Source organism: Vollenhovia emeryi, unplaced genomic scaffold (genome assembly GCF_000949405.1).
Source record: "Vollenhovia emeryi isolate VEMERY1.0 unplaced genomic scaffold, V.emery_V1.0 DF939193.1, whole genome shotgun sequence".
Taxonomy (NCBI): Eukaryota; Metazoa; Arthropoda; class Insecta; order Hymenoptera; family Formicidae; genus Vollenhovia; species Vollenhovia emeryi.
In genome coordinates this window covers 190,235-209,800 of record NW_011967173.1, presented here as the reverse complement: position 1 = coordinate 209,800, position 19,566 = coordinate 190,235, and the positions used below count along the sequence as shown (strand labels likewise).

The following is a 19,566-nucleotide window of genomic DNA, read 5'->3' as shown; positions in this document are numbered from 1 at the left end:
ATGTGAACAATTCGAAAACGACGCGGCGCTCGCGTTTCTCACCTTCCGGGGGGACTCGGCGGAGTCCGAGCCGGCCCCGCGCGCGTCAACGAACCTCTCGTGTCCGCGCGTATACGTGCACTCACTTACCAGGCGGTCCTTGAGACTGTAGACTTCTCGGCAGCCGCGGGGACGTGCGACGAGCAGCACCGCAGCATCCACCGGCGAGATGATCCCTGGGCGACGCGCGTCACGACCGCCCGTCGGCGATGCAACTCGCGGCAATGGCGGTATCCCGGCACTCCCGAGACCCGGCGCGAAAGAGAGACGCAAAATCCCCAAGGAGTAGCACGAACGCGGCGCGACACCGGACTCGCGTCTCCGACGCTCGTCACCTCGCGATCGCGAACGACGATGGAGCGAGAACGACGTCCGCGCGTACGAAAACGGCCGTGGAGCGAGGAGGGGAGAGAGCGACGCGCGCGAAGCACACCCGCGGCGAAGGTCGAAGCGCGACTGATTTGAAGTGAGCCACGATCGCGCGCGGCAGCGGTTGGCTCGCCGCGGGATGCGCGCGCGCGCGCGCCTCGTTCCCCCACTCTCTCGCTCGCGCGCTCGCCCCCACCCCGCCCGTCTCGCGCTCACGCGGCGCGGCGCGCGCGGAACGGAGTCACAGAGCCCCGAGTCCCGGCTCCCGCGACGCGTATACCTGTCAATCTCTCACGGGCGGCCTCGCACGATCATTTCCTCGGCGCGCACGCCAGGCCGCCTCTGTCGCACGTAATTTTATCATCCCGCCCAATTGTCGTCCCGCGCGCGCGGCCCAACCGTGTTAAAAAGCGCTCCGGGCTCTTCCCGCGCGTGCGCGCGCGACGATCCCGCTCGAATGCTGAGAACGGAAATCGATCTAGAACTCCCGCGCCATCCTCTTTCTTTTCTTTCTCTCGCTTCTCTGCCCCCTTCGCGAGTCGATATCCCGTCGACCTTGCGGCCTCGCATGACACAACCTACCTCTGATCTCCGATCGCGTACGGACGCGTGCAATTTGCAGGCCTCGTAATCCCGCCGTAATTACAAGCCCGTGAAGAAATTGTAATCGTATTAAATGCCGCCTTGCGCCGCTACCCTTCCGGCCGCTGGAAATGGAATAATTTCGATTTCCACGCGGGTGTATTTCCAGCGCGCGCGCGTACCCGCCACTCTCCCGGCTCGTCACACGCGATTATTTTTGATCCCTGGCAGCCTTCACGAGAATAAACACGTTCGCGATATGTAATTTGCAATTTTATGATCCGGCGCAATTATCATCCCGTGAAAGCCGTTATAATTGTATCAAACGCCTCTTTATCCCTCGTTTTCAGCACGCGAATATTGGGCCTTGAATATTTCAATTGCAGCTCATTGATAATGATTTTCCATCCGCGACTTTATATGATTTAATAATGACGAGCGTTATATGACATTATTATTGTTATTATGATTAAACACTTTTGCGCCGCCCTGTTACATTTCCAATTTTGATTTATGCAGAACGCGCTAGTGTTTTATACTAGAATTATTGCGGAAATCATTTACGCCAATTATCGATGTATGATCGTGAAATTAACTGGAGTGCGGCCGTGTGCGTGAATTATTATTCACATTCGAGATCAAATAATCGGCGACGGACAATAGTGAATTATTATATTTATAATCTCGACGTTTTGTGCCCGGGCGCAATTTTGTTACGCGAGAGATCGGCTTTAACGCGCATTCGTACGTAATTTGTTTATCTTCCATCATGCGTAACGCTAGTTTAACACATTAAATCCTGGAGAACGCCTCTACGCGCTTTTCTCTTTTAAATCCTCGAAACTTGGGTCCTAATTAAAATTTGTAGGGGTCAAAAAATGTCGCTCTTTCCGAAAATTTAGTCGGCGATGAAATGGGATATCTGAAAAAAAAAGATATAAAGGCTGAAGGAGAGACAGTAGAGATAAAAGGATAACCGACCCCTGCCTTTTTATTGACAAATATTAAATTAAAAAATGATTTTATTTACTCTTCGAGTGGAGTAAATCAATATGATCATTATCTCAATTATTTATCATGAAAATTATACTCGCACACCCACAGAAAAAATTTCCGGATCCAATGCTATTACGCTTCAACGTATCATAAAATAGAATCGATATAGCGCATATTTATTATAGAGAAAGGAAGTTTTTAAATCTTAAATGAAAAATTCTGAAATCTAGAATAAAATGTGTCGTCTTTTGTCAAATATCGCGGCGCCAACTTCGTGCGTTGTAAGACGGAGGGAAAATTTATTCTAAACGCAAGAATATGTAAAGTCACTCTTGTCTCAATATAGTACGTCAATCTTTTTTAATTCGACAGAGGAGAATAAGAATCATATTTGTTATAGAGAAAGGAATATTTTAATCTTCAATAAAAAAAACTCTAAAATCTAGAATAAAATAATAGTATGTATCGTCTTTTGTCGAATATTGCGGTGCCAACTTTGTGCGTTGTAAGACGGAGGAAAAATTTATTCTAAACGCAAGAATATATCAAGTTACTCTTGTCTCAATATAGTACGTCAATCTTTTTAATTCGACAGGGGAGAATAAGAATCATATTTGTTATAGAGAAAGGAATATTTTAATCTTCAATAAAAAAACTCTAAAATCTAGAATAAAATAATAGTATGTATCGTCTTTTGCCGAATGTCGCGGTGCCAACTCTGTGCGTTGTAAGTTGGAGGGAAAATTGATTCTAAACGCAAGAATATATAAAATTTATATAAAGTACTCGTGTCTCAATATAGTAAGTCAATCTTTTTTAATTCGATAGAGGAGAATAAGAATTATTGATTTCATTTTGATACCAAATGAGGTTGCGAGAAATACAAACGCGTCGAGAATATTGTTGTCTCGGTAACAGAAATCCTTTCTGAGGGTGCACAGGTAGACAAATATATTTATCAGTTGAATATTTGTCAGTGGGAAGGCGGGGATCTAGTTTTTTACTTCCACTTTCAACCTCCATATCCTGTTTTCAGATTTACTCCTGAATACCAACTGCAATCTCAAAATTTTCACTCGAGTCGCAGTGATTTAAAGCAGCAAAGCGCGTAGAGAGAAACGGGGTCTTCTGGAACTAAATATGAAAATATCGATTATTTTTCCCTTATACGCGTATGGCACATATGTACGTGCATCTTATGTGCGTACATACATACGCGTGCACGGGAAATGTCACGCGAATAGCAAAGAGATTCCGCGATGATGGAACGCACAATAAGACAAGCGTCATGTAGACTCCATTATGAAGGGGCATCTATTGTGCCTCGCCGTCGTATGTAGTACGTGTCGCGAGACAAAGGACGACAAAGAGCAAAACACGTAGCTGGGCGATAAACAAATGGTTGTCAAGCGCCCAAAAGGGCCCGATGCCGCCGGCAATAAGCATTGAATTATGGCGCAGGAGGTAATAAGGTCTGTACACCATATAAATGGGCCGTTTAAAGACGACGCTATTGTCAAGCGTAAAATACACAAGTTTATGTACAATATATATCAAAGAATGTTACGTCAGGTTAACGTCGCGCTCCAAACGAATCGCTCGATTACGCAACGAGCCAATTACGAATAAAGGACGAGATGGATTTTTCATATAGAAGGATACAGCGGGGACACGTGCCTGATGCCCGTCGAGCGAGAGAGGTGGCAGTAGTTGAAGAAAAGTTTTTATTACGAAATCCAATTTCTCGTGTACAGAAGCTGCTTCCGGTGTCGATGTCCGCGTAAAGAGAGCCGTGTGATGTGTGAGACGTGCCGTGGATTATTTACAGAATTCCAGCGCGAGACCGTCGAGGCGCAGCGAGCGTTTGATCGCGCAAGGCGGAGAAGTTGTTGATGAAGCTGATGAATGCACGAGCGAGCGCGACGAAATGCGTGCAAACGCAACGCTCGACGCAGCGATCGCGACGTCGTCGAGTAAGGGCCGGTATCCTCCTCTCCGCCTCCATCCCCCTCATTCTCGGCATTTTAATGACACGCGGATTCGCGTTTCTCATAACGGATATGAGGCGAAAATGTGGGCTCCACGTCGGGCCGGCGTTTCTCGACCGCAAGACATATCGTGTCCGTGACACGCGACCCTTTCTCGCGCATACATTTCTCTCTTTTTCTCCCTCTTGTCTTTTGTTTTTTGCCCCTTTGAACCTCGCGCGGCACGTGCGCGAGTTTTCGTGATGCATGAGTGATGAATATGCAAGACGTGAGCGATGGAGGCGACAGCGACGACGGCGGCGGCGGCGGCGGCGGCGGCGGCGGCGGCAATGGGGATGACGGTAACGATGCTGGCGATAATGGTAATGATAATGATGATGACAAGAAAAGCGCGAGCCGCGGCGTCGGGTACGGCGCCGGTTCCATCCGCATCCCTGGCCGTGTAGACGTTCCGCCAAGTTTGACGTCAACGCGAGAGGAGAGTTGCGGCGAGATGACCCCCTCGTCCCCTCTCTCTCAGTTACGATGCGGGTGCTACGCGAGAGAAAAAAGAAGAAGGATATTAACGTGGGAAGCGAGATACGATCGTTGCAGAATTATTAACTAGAGCTAACAGTAAGATGATAAGCCGAGGAGAGCGGCTCTCGTCGATTTCCCTCCGAAATTGTACGGGCACTAATGTCGCGGGTGATGGCTGATCGATGGCGCAATTAGTTTGCGAAAATTAGTACGTCCGCGACATGCGCTGGAGTTTCCTAGTTTTTTTTTAGTTCGTCGAATGCGATGACGTTTGTTTTTTTTAGTCCATTTTGCGTTTCTACGCTCTTTGGTGGCTTTGACGTACCGTTCATGATGTATTTCGCGCTCTTTAGCGCGGGACTGCCTCTGATGCGGATTGAAACTCGCAATATCAAAACTAGATTAGCTAAAAATTAAGTTGAAAACGCAAAATTAATACGATGCTAATGTCGTCGGGCGACAGCGCGTGGCACTGGCGTTGGAAAAATTCTACTCTTGTTGCGTCTTCTCGCTTTTTCTTGCAGAATGTAAAGCCGCGCGTTCGGTTTCAAAAAGTAGAAAAATTTTGTCCAAAAAGGAAAAAAGCGAAAGATTGTCTACGAAAGCGCCAGATGTGAAAAATAGTAGATTTCGTAACCTGGAAAGTAATACGAAACAGATCGCGGATCACGTACTTTCGGCCGGCGCGGGTGCAGCTTCCGCCGGAGCTGCAGGTGTCGCATCTGCGGGTGCAGCTCCCTCGGCTGGTGCGGCCGGTGCAGCTTCCGCAGGAGGAGCGGCTCCTTCGGCCGGAGGAGCTCCTTCCGCTGGCGGTGCCGCTCCCTCCGCTGCTGGTGTCGCACCTGCACAATTTTTTCCACAACCTTACTGTGAGAATACATAAAATTTCTGAAAACTTGTAAAGAGAGTTTTTCTCTGCCAGTAAATAAATGACAAAACTGATACCTGTTGGGCGACCCAGCTGGCAGATAATTAAATTAGTACAGAAACGACGTTTCCGCCATTCGGTTTGTGGTCCTTTTCCGGTATTTCAAGTACCACAATTCGCTTTTGTACTAATTTAATTAGGTATCTGCCAGTTGCGTCGTCCTACAATTATCAGTTTTGCTAAAATTTCTACAATATTTCACGCAATAGATCAATCACAGCCGTAACCTTTATAGCGTGCCCTTTTGCGTCAGAAAAAAACTAGGCGCAGTCACTGACAATGCGTAAAATTGACAATGATCGAGCGGCATCGATTTTTCAAGTGTGGCATGCAAAATGGACATTTTTTATTTACCAACGAGCAGAATGCGTTTTGCCTTTATTATTTTTGCCTAATTTATTATTTTAATATTCATTAGAATAAAGTAATAGCGTTATTAATTGACAACCAGAAAGCCTCCATCGATTATTGATTTAAACTTTAGCCGCTCCGGTTGCAAATTATTAATCTTCACGGAATAAACGCGGAGTCCCAGCTAAAAGTTAACGTACAATTCAGTATCTCATTTCAGGTCTCTTGGCAATTTGGTTTTTGCGAATTGGGCATTTCGTTAACATAAAGAAATCGAGCGAGAAGCACAACAAATAGGACATAATAAACTTCCTACTGTGGTCGTTACGTCGAATAAACGTGCCTTCGAACATATTACTCCGAGTGACGCCCAGAGATGGATGTCAAACCTCCGTTTTTAATTTAATATTGATCGGTAATATTTATTATCAAATTCCTTGAGAAAGGAATTTGACAGCCCGTATAGCCGATACGTCGGAATCAAACAAATAAACCATCTGCCGGCCTAATGTCGTCTAACAATTCTTTTTACTGTTAATTAACTACTGGCGATTCTTTCGTTTATAATAACCTTCAGCTGGAGGTGCAGCGGGTGCTCCTTCTGCGGGTGCACCCTCCGCGGGAGTGGCGGCAGGTGTGGCACCCTCGGCTGGAGGTGCTCCTTCAGCAGTTGCACCCTCCGCTGGCGGGGCTGATCCTTCCGCGGGTGCAGCTCCTTCCGCCGGTGGCGCGGCCCCTTCCGCCGGTGGCGCGGCACCTTCCGCCGGTGGCGCGGCGCCCTCCGCAGGGGCTGCTGCAGGTGCGCCTTCTGCGGACAATTAACATTCTCTTAAAAACTATTAAGTATCGAAAACAATACGATTATACGCGCGAATCCTCGACAGGAAAAAAGAACAGCGCTACGATGGGGCCAGAGACCAGAGCTGTGAGAATACGGCAGGAGATCAAGAAAAACATACTTCTTTTCTTCAGAATTTGGTCATTAAAAAATATTTCCTACAAAACAAAGCTTTTCTGTAGAAAAAAATGCATTTTCACAAAGTTCCCTGAACTTTGGACAATTTTAAGGTAATGATTTCGTAAAATCATTTATGTGAGAATTGTTTCAAATTTTTACAGTTTATTCTTTACATTAATACGTGCAAAATGAGACTAATTGAATTAAAAGTGACCGTCGCAAAATTCTGAATAACAAATGTTAAAGTTTGCTATGTTTCAAGAAATATTACGTGTAAAACACGTTAAAAGTATTATTACACGTAACAACATAATTCGTTGTAATGTTATTACACGTGAAATATTATTTACACATATTATTATGTGTTAAAGTATTAATATTTGCGTTTGCAAATGTATGGCGCATTTTTTTTTAGCTTAACGATGAGTGAGATTCGTATGAGAAACAAATATGTTATAAAGTAAAATGGAACGAATAACTGGAATAAAAATAAAAATAATTGACCGTTCCGTTTCAACAATATAAACAGTTGAAAGTGAATGGGAAAAATTATGTAGTTCCGAAACTATAAAAATAGGCCAATTGCATACGTTTCCCTTACAAGCCAATTTTAGCTCTATTGTAGCACCGCTCTTTACGAAAAAGAAAAACAGACGAATCACCGTGGAAACTTGATTTTAGAAAGAATCATAGATATCAGGATGTTTCAGGTCTAAGCGTTTACCAGCAGGTGCTGGCGCAGCTCCGTCCGCCGGCGGGGCACCCTCGGCTGCTGGAGCACCTTCGGCCGGAGGTGCTGGTGAGACAACCGGTGTCGGCGCAGGAGCTGGTTCCGCTGGCGGAGGAGGTGCAGGAGCCGGAGGAGCTGGGGCTGGCGCCGGTTCTGGGGTCGGGGTTGGTTCCGGTGGCGGCGGTTCCGCTACAACCGCTTCAACCTGTTCGCCCTCCTGCGTGAAACACGGGCGCTTGTTCAAAATGAATTTGTCTAGCAACATCTTTATCACTTTAAAAAACATAATAGCGTATCAGCGAATCCTCGTGTTTTTATCCACGTATTTTAATCCACAATTACCCGGGGAAAAATTACTTTGAGGGTAGCACTTTTTTCAAGCGTTCTGCGTCCTGTCTTCCGAGATAAAAACGACGACGGGTAAAAGTACAAGAGGTGCAAGCTCGTTAAGACTGAACGCGCGATTAACCGAAACGGATTTGTCTCGTCACCGGAGATCGTCGTGAAAAGTTCACTCTCGCGAACAAAAATAGCGGAAACGCGTGCGGGGTGCGCGAGCCGTCACCGACACGCACGCATTAAATTGTGTGATTAACGGCATGTGCGCACGTTTCACAAATGTACTCGCTATTAAACCGCCGTTTATAGATACGTCATTTGTCCGCGCTCTCGATAATAATGCTTTATGCAATGTTCGGCCACGAGCTTACGACGCGCCGCGCGCTTCCCGCGGCTTCGTTGGCGGTGTTTTGCGCCATAAATCATCGTCGCCATTGTGATCGACGAATATTGTCAAGATAATTAAACAATGTGCGCGACATCCGATATGATTATAAATACGGTCAAATACGTGAAACCCGTGTCGAACGGGGTGGCAGCGCGGCAGGTTGCGCCAGCGTGTCGCGCACGCGATCAATGAATCCCGAAAATAAATTGCGAGATCGCGAAAATCGACATGCGTACGCGTGACGTACGACCGAATGAAAAAGGACACTCAACGTTTGCCCGGAGTCGATATAATGAGGCTTTGTTGAAAGCACCATTTAATTAGATGTATCAACGTCCATTATCGAGACACAAATTAGCGCGATAATTAATAATAAACCCGGTTAAAAGAAACTCTCTGCGACACAATCGCAAACACTGAACATAAAGCTAATAAACGTAATTTTAACAATCTACATAAACGCACGAAGATTGTGTAACACGAGATCTCGAATACAATATTTTTAATTAACTACTGTAAAAAGGCAACTGTGACAAAGGGCAAACGGGAGATTGAAAATTTTCTGCAAATTAAATAAATCCCGTCTAACCCGCAAGAGCATCATTGGCGGATTAAAAATAAATTGTCAAACGGAACTGTGTGTCGATGTGCGCGTTTCATTTTGGAAAATACCGGTTGGTGAAATACTTGTCGCAAATGGAGGGAAGTGAACAGTTCCATAAATCAATAAAGCAGATCGAAATTGTCAAAGCACATAAGAGTGTGTATGATAGCGAACGTGATGAAGCTGTGTCAAAAGCGTCACTCAATAGCGAATAGTTATGAAGCGAAACCCAGTTAGTGACATACCTACCGTATCTCTGTGTATTGGCTTATCTGCAAATTAAAAAACTTTCGGCATTATTCTTATTAATTAAACGTCGCGACAACGCAACGGTTGGACGCATAAATCCCCTATGTTGTAACAGCTACATCCTCGCGATTAGAAACTGGCAAAAGTTAAGATAATAAGAAGAATGCCAAAAGCTGCACATCTTTTATTGACCCCTGTTGCACTTTCAGTTTGAAACAAAAGTAGTAAATGTAATAAATAGAAAAAATAGAAACATACAAAAATTTAATAACGATATCAATAAAAATGGTTTTTCTAGATAATTAAACTAATTTAAAAAAGTGCTGTTATGTATCTTACATTTATATCGTTAAGGATAATTAATTAGTATCTTTCTACACTATTCCACTTGACGAGAAGTGCATAAACGGAAAGTAATTATTTAACGTACATAAAACATAAAACCAGGGTTGGGCGGTAACTCGTTACTTGTAACGAAGTTACAGTTACAGTTACTTCTTTTCGGTAACTCTAACTTAACTTCGTTACTTTATCTCCGTCTGTAACTTAACTCAGTTACATTTTTTCGATAACCAGTAACTAATTTAATATATAGTTACATTAATAATTACTTTGTATATATTTTAAACCTCCACAGATCGCATCAGGCCTTGCATTTGCGCATAAACGTCTTTATCAACGCTTTACAATTCAAGTGCAGATATTTTTATTTTGCAAGAAAGTAATTGCAAAGTAACGATTCGTCACTTTTTTAGTAACTGCGACTGTAACGCGTTACTTTTCAGAATTGGTAACTTGTAACTGTAACTAGATACTTTTATAAAGTAACTTTCCAACCCTGCATAAAACGTATATAAAACATCTGGATATTGTCTTATATTACACATATCACTAAAACGAAAACTCACAGACGAAAGAAATACGAAAGGAATATGAAAGAAAAACGTAGGAAAATGATCACACATAGAGGTTTTGAGTACCGTTAAATATTTTGCTTTACAATAAACCTTAAGTAACGCATTGTTTCCCCCCCCCCGTTATTTTCTCTACAATAACATCTCTCCCCTCGCATCTGATTTGCAGAAAAGCAAATTTTATTTCATTACTTTTTTTCGTGAATCCAGCACGCAACTCTAGTGCTCTACGGTGATTTACAAGATCCATTAAAAAAATACGTTACGTCTCCATAAAAAAGGTAGGACAGGCACGTGTAGTGTGTAGAGTGTAGAACTACGGATTGGATATCGGGGTGTCAAAAAACTTTCGACGTAATCTGGGACGAGCAATCGTGACGGACAGACGGACGGGCAAGAGTTTTGCGTGCAACTCACGGCAACGGGACATATTAAATTAATGAATCGATCGTTAAAAAATATAGAGAAGGTTCTTTTGGAGTTCCTGCATCGAGCGGTTATTGACGATGACGGACAGACGATCCTGCGTTTCTCTCGGGAACGACGAGAACGAGATTTTCAATTCTCTCATGCCTCCACCGGTGTCGGTTCTTCTTCCTTTACCTTCTTTTCGTCGCCCTTCTTGGACCAGTCGGGTTTCTTCTGCAAAATCGAGGAAACGTTGCGTCAAATGCATGGAAATCTCATTACACGTTCAAAATTAGACTCGCACACTGGTTAGCAGTGTCGGGGTGAACGCTTGCAAAGCTGGGAGATAATCCTTGGGGGTAGGGGTCAAAACTTCTGAAAGGGGCTATTCAGTTGGGCGGACGCTATGCCAAAAATCCAGAGAAAAACGAGATCTAGACAAAAACTGCTTCGTAGTCGTCGTCGTGGATGGCGTCGCCATGTACCGTTCAATCGCGAATTTCTGCGCCAGCTTTGCGGATCGCCAAATTCTCGTGCTACCAAAAAATTCTCTCGACGCTTCCGGGAACGTCGCCTGGCACTACGCTCGGTCACGGAGCATCTACAAAGCCGTGCACAGATTGTTAGTGAAAATAAAATACAAGAAAAAACGAACGGCGGAGGAGAATCACGAGTCGGCGACAAGAAAGAAAATAAAAATACATAAAAAGAGAGCGAAATGGAGAAGCTAAGACAACGGCTTCTAACGTTGCCGAGAATGCTGGGAGCAATGCGTCTAAACATCGTGAGGAAATCACGAACAAGCGGAACATAATATTGAAGAAAAGATTGCACTGAAGACTGAATCACCACGAACGTTAAAAACGAAGGAAGCTTCTCTTCTATAACCTATCTCTCCATTCTCCCATACTTGCACACATACACACGCGCACCCCACATGTACGATCCATTCGTTCTATCTACTCTCATCTATCACACGCGTCATTCTCTCCTACGCAAGCATGCCGAGCTACAAGTTGGTTGTTAAAGTTTTACCTTATCTTTTGACGCACTCTGCGAACATAATGCAAGAGCAATATTATTAGTCAACAGGTAAGACGTGGACACTGATTAAGCATACATTTAAATATCAACTTAACGAGTAACGCGTCGTTCATGGCTCACGGCGTGAGCCATGATCGATATCGCGATCGACACGCATATTGATCGTCGACAAATATACGTTTTCCTCTTAATTACCATTCATTGTGAATCAGAAGAAGGTGACAAGAGATTTTTGTTTTTGCGTAAAACGTCAAGATGCGTGCACGACTGTGCACAAACAAAGACAGAAAGACAGAGCAACAAATTCTACACAGTCTGAAAGCATGGCAGCCGAGTGGTGGCGATAAGGCAAGCTACAAAAGGACTTCGATTGCGTGATCAACCGACTTTAGTTTCAGAGAGTGCGTGTTTCAGTTTCTGGTTCACTTTTCAGGCGAGCCTGTATTCCTCCTTCTATTGATCTCTTTTCTTTTTTTTTAATTAACATTTTGCATTCGGTGGCAATTTGCCGGAACGAACGATTTTGCGTGAGAAAGTGTGCGGCAATTAACACGTGTAAAAAGAAGATAAACGAGGCTAGTGTGCGAAAAAAAAATGGAAGGCAACAATATAATTAGATAGTGAAGAGTAGAAAAACGCGAGTGGGCAGGCATGTGTGAGTAAAGCGCTTCTGCCATTATGTACGAAATAAAAGTGGAACTGTCAGTTTCAAATATACTTCGCAAGCCAATCTCACCTTTTTGCGGCCCTCTTAATTGTATATTTTTTATTTACTTCGCGCTGGATTATGCTATCGCAAAGACTTTCACGAAATTACATGGATAAGAGACGGGAGAGAACGCGAAATAAAAAAAAAGAAATAGAAATACAAATTGGACAGTACTTTAATCGCCGTGATGTGTCGGAGAAAAAAATACAAGATAAAGGAAATTAAACGATGCCTCAGAGAGAAGCGAATTAGTGAAGTTTTACGAGACGGAGAGAGAGAGAGAGAGAGAGAGAAAGAGAGGAAAAACGGTACGATCCTCGATAACAGTCGACCTTTCTCCTTATCGAATATTTGAAATACGCGTTCGGGTAACATCGTCTGGAAGAATTTCTCTTATCACGCGACAAGAAAATACGAGCACTCCGGCGCGAAAGTCATATCTGATTTTGCATAAAATACAAGGCGCTATGATCGCATTAACATTCTCATACACAGGGTCACGTTTCCGTTACGTGTAACGGAAACAATCGAGAATTGAGATCAATACGAGTTACCGAGTTTCGCATTCGATGGACGGCCAAGACAAAGGGAGGAAGTAAAAATCACGAGCGATCTGTCGCAGTGAGAAAGTTCGGAGATGAACGGAATAAATCGTAAAAATAAGAAGAAAGAAAATGGGGGGGGGAGAGAAATCTGCCGATGAGGGATGTAAAAGAATACTGGACACACGAGGGAAACATCTGACTTATTCACGTGCGCTTTCTTCGATCGTTTATTGCCACAACTTATCGCTTTTATATATGTATAACAGTTGTACGTGAATATTTACGCAGAGTCAGCTTCTCCCTACATCGCACATTTTGACCGTCTAGTCCGCACGGAAGAGGGATATAATCAAATATCGGCCAACTCCTAGAATTGTTCGCGCAATTTTCAATTCTCACTCGTTAATTTGTTTCGCTGCGCTAACGAACTAGTTTGACAACAATTCGAACGAACGTGACGGCGGGAACGCGCCGGCGAACGCGCGCGACGTCGATGGAAAACGGTATCAAAAATGTTCTAAACGCGTTTACACATTTATTTTCCTTTCTCCTCTTCTTCCCCATGCGCTTTTACGCGGCTCATTTTTCGCGCGCGCCCGTGTCAGGTCGACTGTACAAACGCGATCGTGTTAGTGTTCTCTTCGTATGTAAGTGTACGCGTGTCTGTATAGAAATTTCTTGACTTTTTCTCGTTTGTTCCCGATTTTTCTGTTTGCGTCGTAATAATAATGTTTGTGTTTTATTGAGATTTTGCACTCAAATTGTTTTACTGTTCTTATGTTAAATCTACTTCTTGGTCTGCCACTCTGCCTTCTCGGACTTCTTGGGCTGTGGAGAACAACACAAATTGCCTAATCAACTACCACTACTACTACTTTCAATACGGAGACGTATGTACATGTCTACAGACATCTTGGTCCTTTTGAGGAGATCCCGCATATACGACGAGACAAGTTTGATCGTTTGTACAATAAACATTTTTCACCAAGAATTAATTCATCAGCTAATTGCTAAAAACTAGTTTCTTACATGTGCAATACTTGCAGTAAGAAACTAAATAAAACGCAAGATGGGGCGAGCAGTGAAAGTTGACGTCATCTAAGCTAACAAAATTACTAGAAAAAACAAACGACAAGGATAATATGCATTTGAGTGCAATTGCGAATGAAAACGCATAAACTTTGTACTATTGGTTAAACAACATTGTGAGTGTTTATAACTAAAAAATTATGATAATCGGCACCATTCATGAGGATTTTTAAATCTAATTGATCTACAAAATATATTATTGCAATATTACAAGATAGTTTTAGGAAGACTCTGTATATCGACAGTTATTATTCAAACTACTGCCATTGGTTAGCAATGATACATTTTGCGGTTAATCAATTTGCATAAATTTAACATCCTCGAAATGATAATGGCTTCATATATTTAATCGAAAGTATCGCGGTCCGATGAATCGATGATTAATTACTGCGTGATTATTCCTTGCTCGAGATTTCCGAGAGAATTTTAGCCTCCAAATTAACTGATAAAATAACTCCTCCAGAGAACTGTATCATAAATATTTTAATAGCAGCAATATCGAAATGCATACAACGTAATGCGGATCTCCTAAATTGGACACGATACATTGAACGGAAAAAAACTGCTTAAATGCAGAAAACCTGCCAATTGGGTTTTGTACACAAAAAGAAAACCAGGGTTACAAAAACTGTTTTTTTTTATCCACTGATAAAACATTTACTACACTACTACACGCCTACCCGTCGTGCGGTCGTAAAAAATAAGCGTCCCTTGCAAAACCCAATAAACTGTCGATGAATTTATCAGTCGAAATTAAATTCGCGGAAATATAAGATATGGGATAACAACGTGAGAATATAAATTATAACTGAGAATAAATGCGAACGAAATGAACATGGAACTTGATATGAAACGCTACTAAAATCAACAGAAATAATTGTAACGCGTAGGTAAAATTCTCTGGCTTATACATTTCCGTAAGATTCCTTTCGTTCTGATAAATTCAAAGAACGCTCGAGTGGACCTTTGACGGGTAGGGAAAAAAACATTTTTACAAAAAGATTCACGTCGCCTAGACGCGAAGATTTAATCGACAACGATCATCCTTACCTCCTTGTCCTCCTCCTCCAAGGTGAATTCCTTCTTCTTGACTTGCTTCAGCTGATTACGGAAATTAAACTCGGCGGCTTTCTTTTGGAGCTTGGCGAACTTGTTCTCGTATTTAGACACTTTCTTCAGGGTTGGTTTCATGCTGAAAGAGACAAGGGAACGTTATACAGTAAAATATATTCTTAGTACAAGCAGTAGTCCGACTACAGAAATTGTATCATGCGATTATTGTTATAAATGAGATACGTAGGTAGGGAAGATACTTACAATTTACCTCGGAGATCGTTGACCTGGCTGTTCAAGTCCGCGATCTGCACGTATCGAATATTTTTATTAACATCCATTACATTCGATATTGCGATATAATATAGTCATGCGCGTTTATAATTTTCTTTTTATATACAAGGCGATAATAGAGTTTACCGTTTCGAATATGTCCATTGTGCAACAAGGTGTTCATGTGCAATGTGGCGATATTCGAGCAAGTGTGCTTTTAAAAAAATACTCGACGTGTTCCAACTTTTAGATTTACAAAGGAAAACTTTTCCCGAAACGGAGCCATACAATAATAAATCTTGTATACAAGTAAAGAAACATCGTGTATTAGGATTAAACGCGGATTAGTGAACTCACGTGAACGGCATGACAATCCAGCCACAAACGGTTAATCAAGGAAAAAAAAAGAAACGGACAGGTGAATCAAATCGTATCGGCGTGCGCGTATCCTGCGTGGCAAAAGCACAGGCAAGAGAGAAAGAGAAAAGGGAGTCACACAGTGTTGAGCAAACGCGCAAATATTCAGCTGGCGAGCCACTCGACGGATCGAGATTGACAGTAAATTGGCTTGCGGATTAACTGCAATAGCGGATGACGGCGATGGGTCCGGAATAGAGGAGCGGTTTCACGACAGGCGAATGATAACGGAAAAATGGAGGGAAAGGGGAGAATATGGGGAGGTCCGTGGAACAAATAATAACTAAAACTGGGAGGTCTATTCAAAACTTGTGACACATATGCGAAAACATCTATAATGGAAGGTAAAAATTTTAGCAAAAAGAAAAAATTATCGACGAGAGAGTTTATAGCAAAATTATAGCAAATACGATAATTATGCGGTAAAGTAACACTTTACTGCGTTTCACAGATAGAAACATTATGGCTGAAACATCGCGAAAATCATTTCATTCAGCTTCATAACAAAAAGAAAATAAGAACAAACACACAATATACGTGAAAATCGATAATTGCAATAGCGATCGTTTCGTAGACTAATAATGCAATAAAGGTTCCATGATTCGTGCATTTTTACGTCTGGATAGATATGTAGATTGACCGTGGAATGTTCCCATAGAATAAAATATCTGTCGCAGAAACTCATGCAAGAAGTAGAGAAATCGTGGAATTTGTTGCATTACGTACGCAGAATCTCGGAATAGATAAAGTCTAAATACGATTCGTATCGCCACGGTCCTCATTGTGTGAACTCATCTCTGTTACTGAAAACACTTTTATCGCTCTCACGGGTGACACTGATTATTCTACTTTTCTGAACAGCTTCTTCAGGAGCGAGGCTTTGTTCTAAAGCCACTTGTCGGATTCTCTCCCTTTCTTCTTAGGAATCATTCGACCGTTATATTCTTTTGCCCTTATTCTCTTTCTCGCGCAAGTTACGAGAAAGGGAGAGAGTAGGGACGATAAAAGAAAGAAAGAGAGAGAGAGAGAGTGAAAGAAAAGAGGAATTGGATACGATGGGGGTGTGAATTTCATTTTGGCCAATCAGGGGACCGGCTGGTCACGAACAGCTCTTTCGTCCGCCGTGGGTGATGAGAAAAAAATTACAAAATCCACTACAATCCGTTTTCTAGACTGCCAGAGCTCTGTTCGCCTCATTCGAAGCGTGAAACTAATCCCTTGAGATCGATACCCGGTTGATTTCATTTGCCATTTTGTACTCGAACGTTTAACGTTATGTCGGATACGCTCCAATTATCTCAGAATAACATTTGTTTTCAGAGCAGCGACGCGTGGTCATGTAGAAATTCTTTCGAATGCTGCAGGATAATCATTGTTAGCGGTGCCACAATGCACTATGTGAATGTATTTGTATCGTAAACAGCCTCTTGGCAAAATTGATTGGAAACTGACGACAAATTCGTTCATAAAAAATAGTGGGAGGGAGATAACTTTCTTTCGCGAAATCTTTTCGCGAGGAAAAAAAAGAAGAAGAGAACAGAGTTCTGCCAAGAAGAGTCCGCTATTTACAGCCTAATTGAACACCATAACAAGAGGACACTGACAGTCGGTGCGGTGCGTGCGAATTGGTGCAAAATCAATTTCGCTTTACTTTAAAAACATCGTAGACGCCTGTACGTGTTTACTCCGATGTCTCTCTCGTGAGCCGGGTATTTCACGTACACATTTATATTGTCTAGCTCGCAAAAGTCAGTGGAAGTCAACGGTCGAGGGCCGGGCCGGATTCGACCGATAAAACAAAAAGAAAAGGAAACGCGAAAATAGCGTAGCGCGAGGGTTGGGGTTGCGGGCCTGAAGATTTTCACAGCATGGCACTTCGGTTTCGTCGTCTTTCAATCCGTTCTTGAGCCAGTCCACCTTTGTGAGAATTAAAACTAGAAAAACGTGTGACAGGACAAAGTAGACTCTACAACTGAAGCTGTCTATGGGAAGGTGTACGATAATCGATTTCCAAAGTCGTACGAAACTGATTTGTACTCGTCATCGACCGATCTATAGATCCCCGTCGAGTTTTTTTTTCTAAATATCTTTAATGCTTTCTTCGATCTCGCAAATATCGTAAGGCGAGTACGTTCTTTTGCAAACGACAAGATTAGATAGCCCATAACGCAGGTGAGATGCGCTTTTTCGAAACATTAACGTTGAAAGTCCAGTTTCTTCGAAGAAAGAAGTCGTGAAAATTCCCACAACTGTTCACGTGTGACGCTACGATAAAAGAAGAATGCCGTGACGATTCGCGAAAACTCGCTCGTTTTCCTTCCTTCGCGATGAATATGAAGTGCCATACTTCTTGTCGCGTAGCTACGAAAGTATACGCGAGGTAAGCTCCGTTAACTCGACTCGCGATGTCCGTCGCAAACGGAGTTTTCGTCAACTAATCACCGAGATTAATAGAAAAGTTGGCGATAGGCTAGCGCTCATGCTGTTAATTCGGCTGAGAGTTTAAAAAAAAATCATTTCAATCTCATAAATTACTATTGGTCGTACGCTCTTCAGGAAGCCGCGCTAATATACTCCGCAGCGATGAACTGCTGCGCGACTGACGTTACGAATACCTCTCTAAGCCCGTAAAATAATCATCTCGAACTGAATCCGATCTCCAAAGACTTTTCAGATAAAGGAATTAAGAAAGAGCGTAACACTCAATTCATTAAACATAAATATTACTCGCAAATATACCAATTTGACAACGAGAGTAATTATTGGCGGTTAATTTGCGTAACGGGATACGTAACTCTGTCAATAGATATTTCGACAGAATACGAATCTACCTTTCATCGTGTGATGCACCGAAATATCAGATAGCGGTCGGTCAAGTCTTCAATAACATGAAATTAATCAACACAATAATAGAACCATTCGTCTGTTTCCTCATAATCCTGTTACCATAGCCAGCAGCGTTAATTAGCCCGGGTTCATTACGCCTACATATGTATATATATATCGCATCTCTTAAACAGTTTACTAGTTAGAAAAGCCATGCGTGCGCGGTGAAGCAAAATTATTTGTGCCCGGTGGAGAGAGATCTTTGTTGCGCGACATTAATATTAAGAGCAAGTAATAGGACAATAGGAGTAAAGCGCAAAGCGAGAGGGGGCGGAGAGAGAAAGAGAGAGAGAGAGAGACAAAGAGAAAAACGCACGCGTGAAAAGAAAAGAGAGACAGAATAATATAAAGCATAAGAGATGAAGACGAAAGATAAGAGGAAGACACCGTAAAAGTCATGATGCATTTTCCCCGATGTGTCTACTGTCGTTCGTTTTTTTTTTCCCTTTCGCTTCCATTTCTGATTTTGCACCTACGCACGCACGCACGCACGCACGTACGCACATTTACGCGCGCACGCGGTCTCAGCATACAGTGTCAGCTTAGTTCTCGCGTGAGACCAAGGGAGGAGTGATCCCTTTCGGTGATCCTCGTGGGTGATGTATTTTCTTCGATTGCGTACTCTTTTTTTTTTTGGCAACAAATCTAGGGCAACTGCTTCTACCACTGCGAAATCGTGCGCCCATCTCGTTTCACGATCGTTCTTCTCGGCGCGCGAGATGCAACGTTAATTATCAACAATCTGCGGCCGGCAAATCCGCGCGCGAATCAATACGGCAAGCTTAAGAAAGTGCACGAGGAAATACGGTATAAAGTTGTACGAGTATATAGTGACACAATAATGGCGTCTTCTCTATAAGCTTGCCCAGCCCTGACTCGAGAGAGTAAAGCATTTTGTTCTTTTTTTTTTATTTTCATTGGCGAGTTAGTACAAAGCTCAGAGAGATATACTTGCATTATGGTTAGATCATAGAGAGAAAGAGAGACAGTATAGACTTGTGACAAATAGATACGTTATAACAGAGCAAGTGGATACAGTGTGCGTTTAGCCAGACAGCGAAGATAGACGTAGAGAAATGAACAGGCGGGTTGAGAACGGCACGTTACGCGGTAAAAAAATAAAAAAGAAATCGGAAAAAACAGAGAGAGAGAGAGAGAGAGAGAGAGAGAGAGAGAGAGAGAGAAGAG

At 42.8% G+C, this 19,566-nt stretch overlaps 3 protein-coding genes across 17 annotated transcripts in view; all 3 read right to left on the bottom strand.

The window, feature by feature from the left end:
• LOC105562174 (CD151 antigen-like) overlaps positions 1 to 507 on the bottom strand; it is a 122,321-nt gene extending 121,814 nt beyond the window's left edge. Inside the window, exon 1 of the mRNA XM_012012792.1 lies at positions 130 to 507. The gene's annotated coding sequence lies outside the window, so the exon portion shown is untranslated. The remainder of the gene's footprint in view (positions 1 to 129) is intronic.
• A 3,189-nt stretch (positions 508 to 3,696) lies between these two features.
• Positions 3,697 to 7,725, bottom strand: LOC105562225 (skin secretory protein xP2-like). Its single transcript, XM_012012891.1, has 5 exons — positions 7,455 to 7,725; positions 6,344 to 6,580; positions 5,168 to 5,335; positions 4,819 to 4,899; positions 3,697 to 4,508 (listed from the first exon to the last, which is right to left on the bottom strand). Exons 1-5 carry the CDS (start codon positions 7,723 to 7,725, stop codon positions 4,495 to 4,497), a joined length of 771 nt encoding a protein of 256 aa, XP_011868281.1. The 3' UTR covers positions 3,697 to 4,494.
• Positions 7,726 to 10,010: 2,285 nt separating this feature from the next.
• Positions 10,011 to 19,566, bottom strand: part of LOC105562172 (troponin I) — a 26,489-nt gene continuing 16,933 nt past the window's right edge. For 6 of the 15 annotated variants that reach the window (XM_012012783.1, XM_012012777.1, XM_012012778.1 and 3 more), the window contains 4 exons: positions 15,067 to 15,110; positions 14,800 to 14,941; positions 11,398 to 11,415; positions 10,011 to 10,596 (listed from right to left, as the gene is read on the bottom strand). In XM_012012783.1, the coding sequence (XP_011868173.1) occupies positions 10,522 to 10,596; positions 11,398 to 11,415; positions 14,800 to 14,941; positions 15,067 to 15,110 (279 nt within the window). In that variant the 3' untranslated portion in view covers positions 10,011 to 10,521. Of the gene's footprint in view, positions 10,597 to 11,397; positions 11,416 to 12,860; positions 13,489 to 14,799; positions 14,942 to 15,066; positions 15,111 to 19,566 lie in introns of those variants that run through there. The other 9 variants (XM_012012786.1, XM_012012785.1, XM_012012782.1 and 6 more) reach the window with 2 other exon arrangements.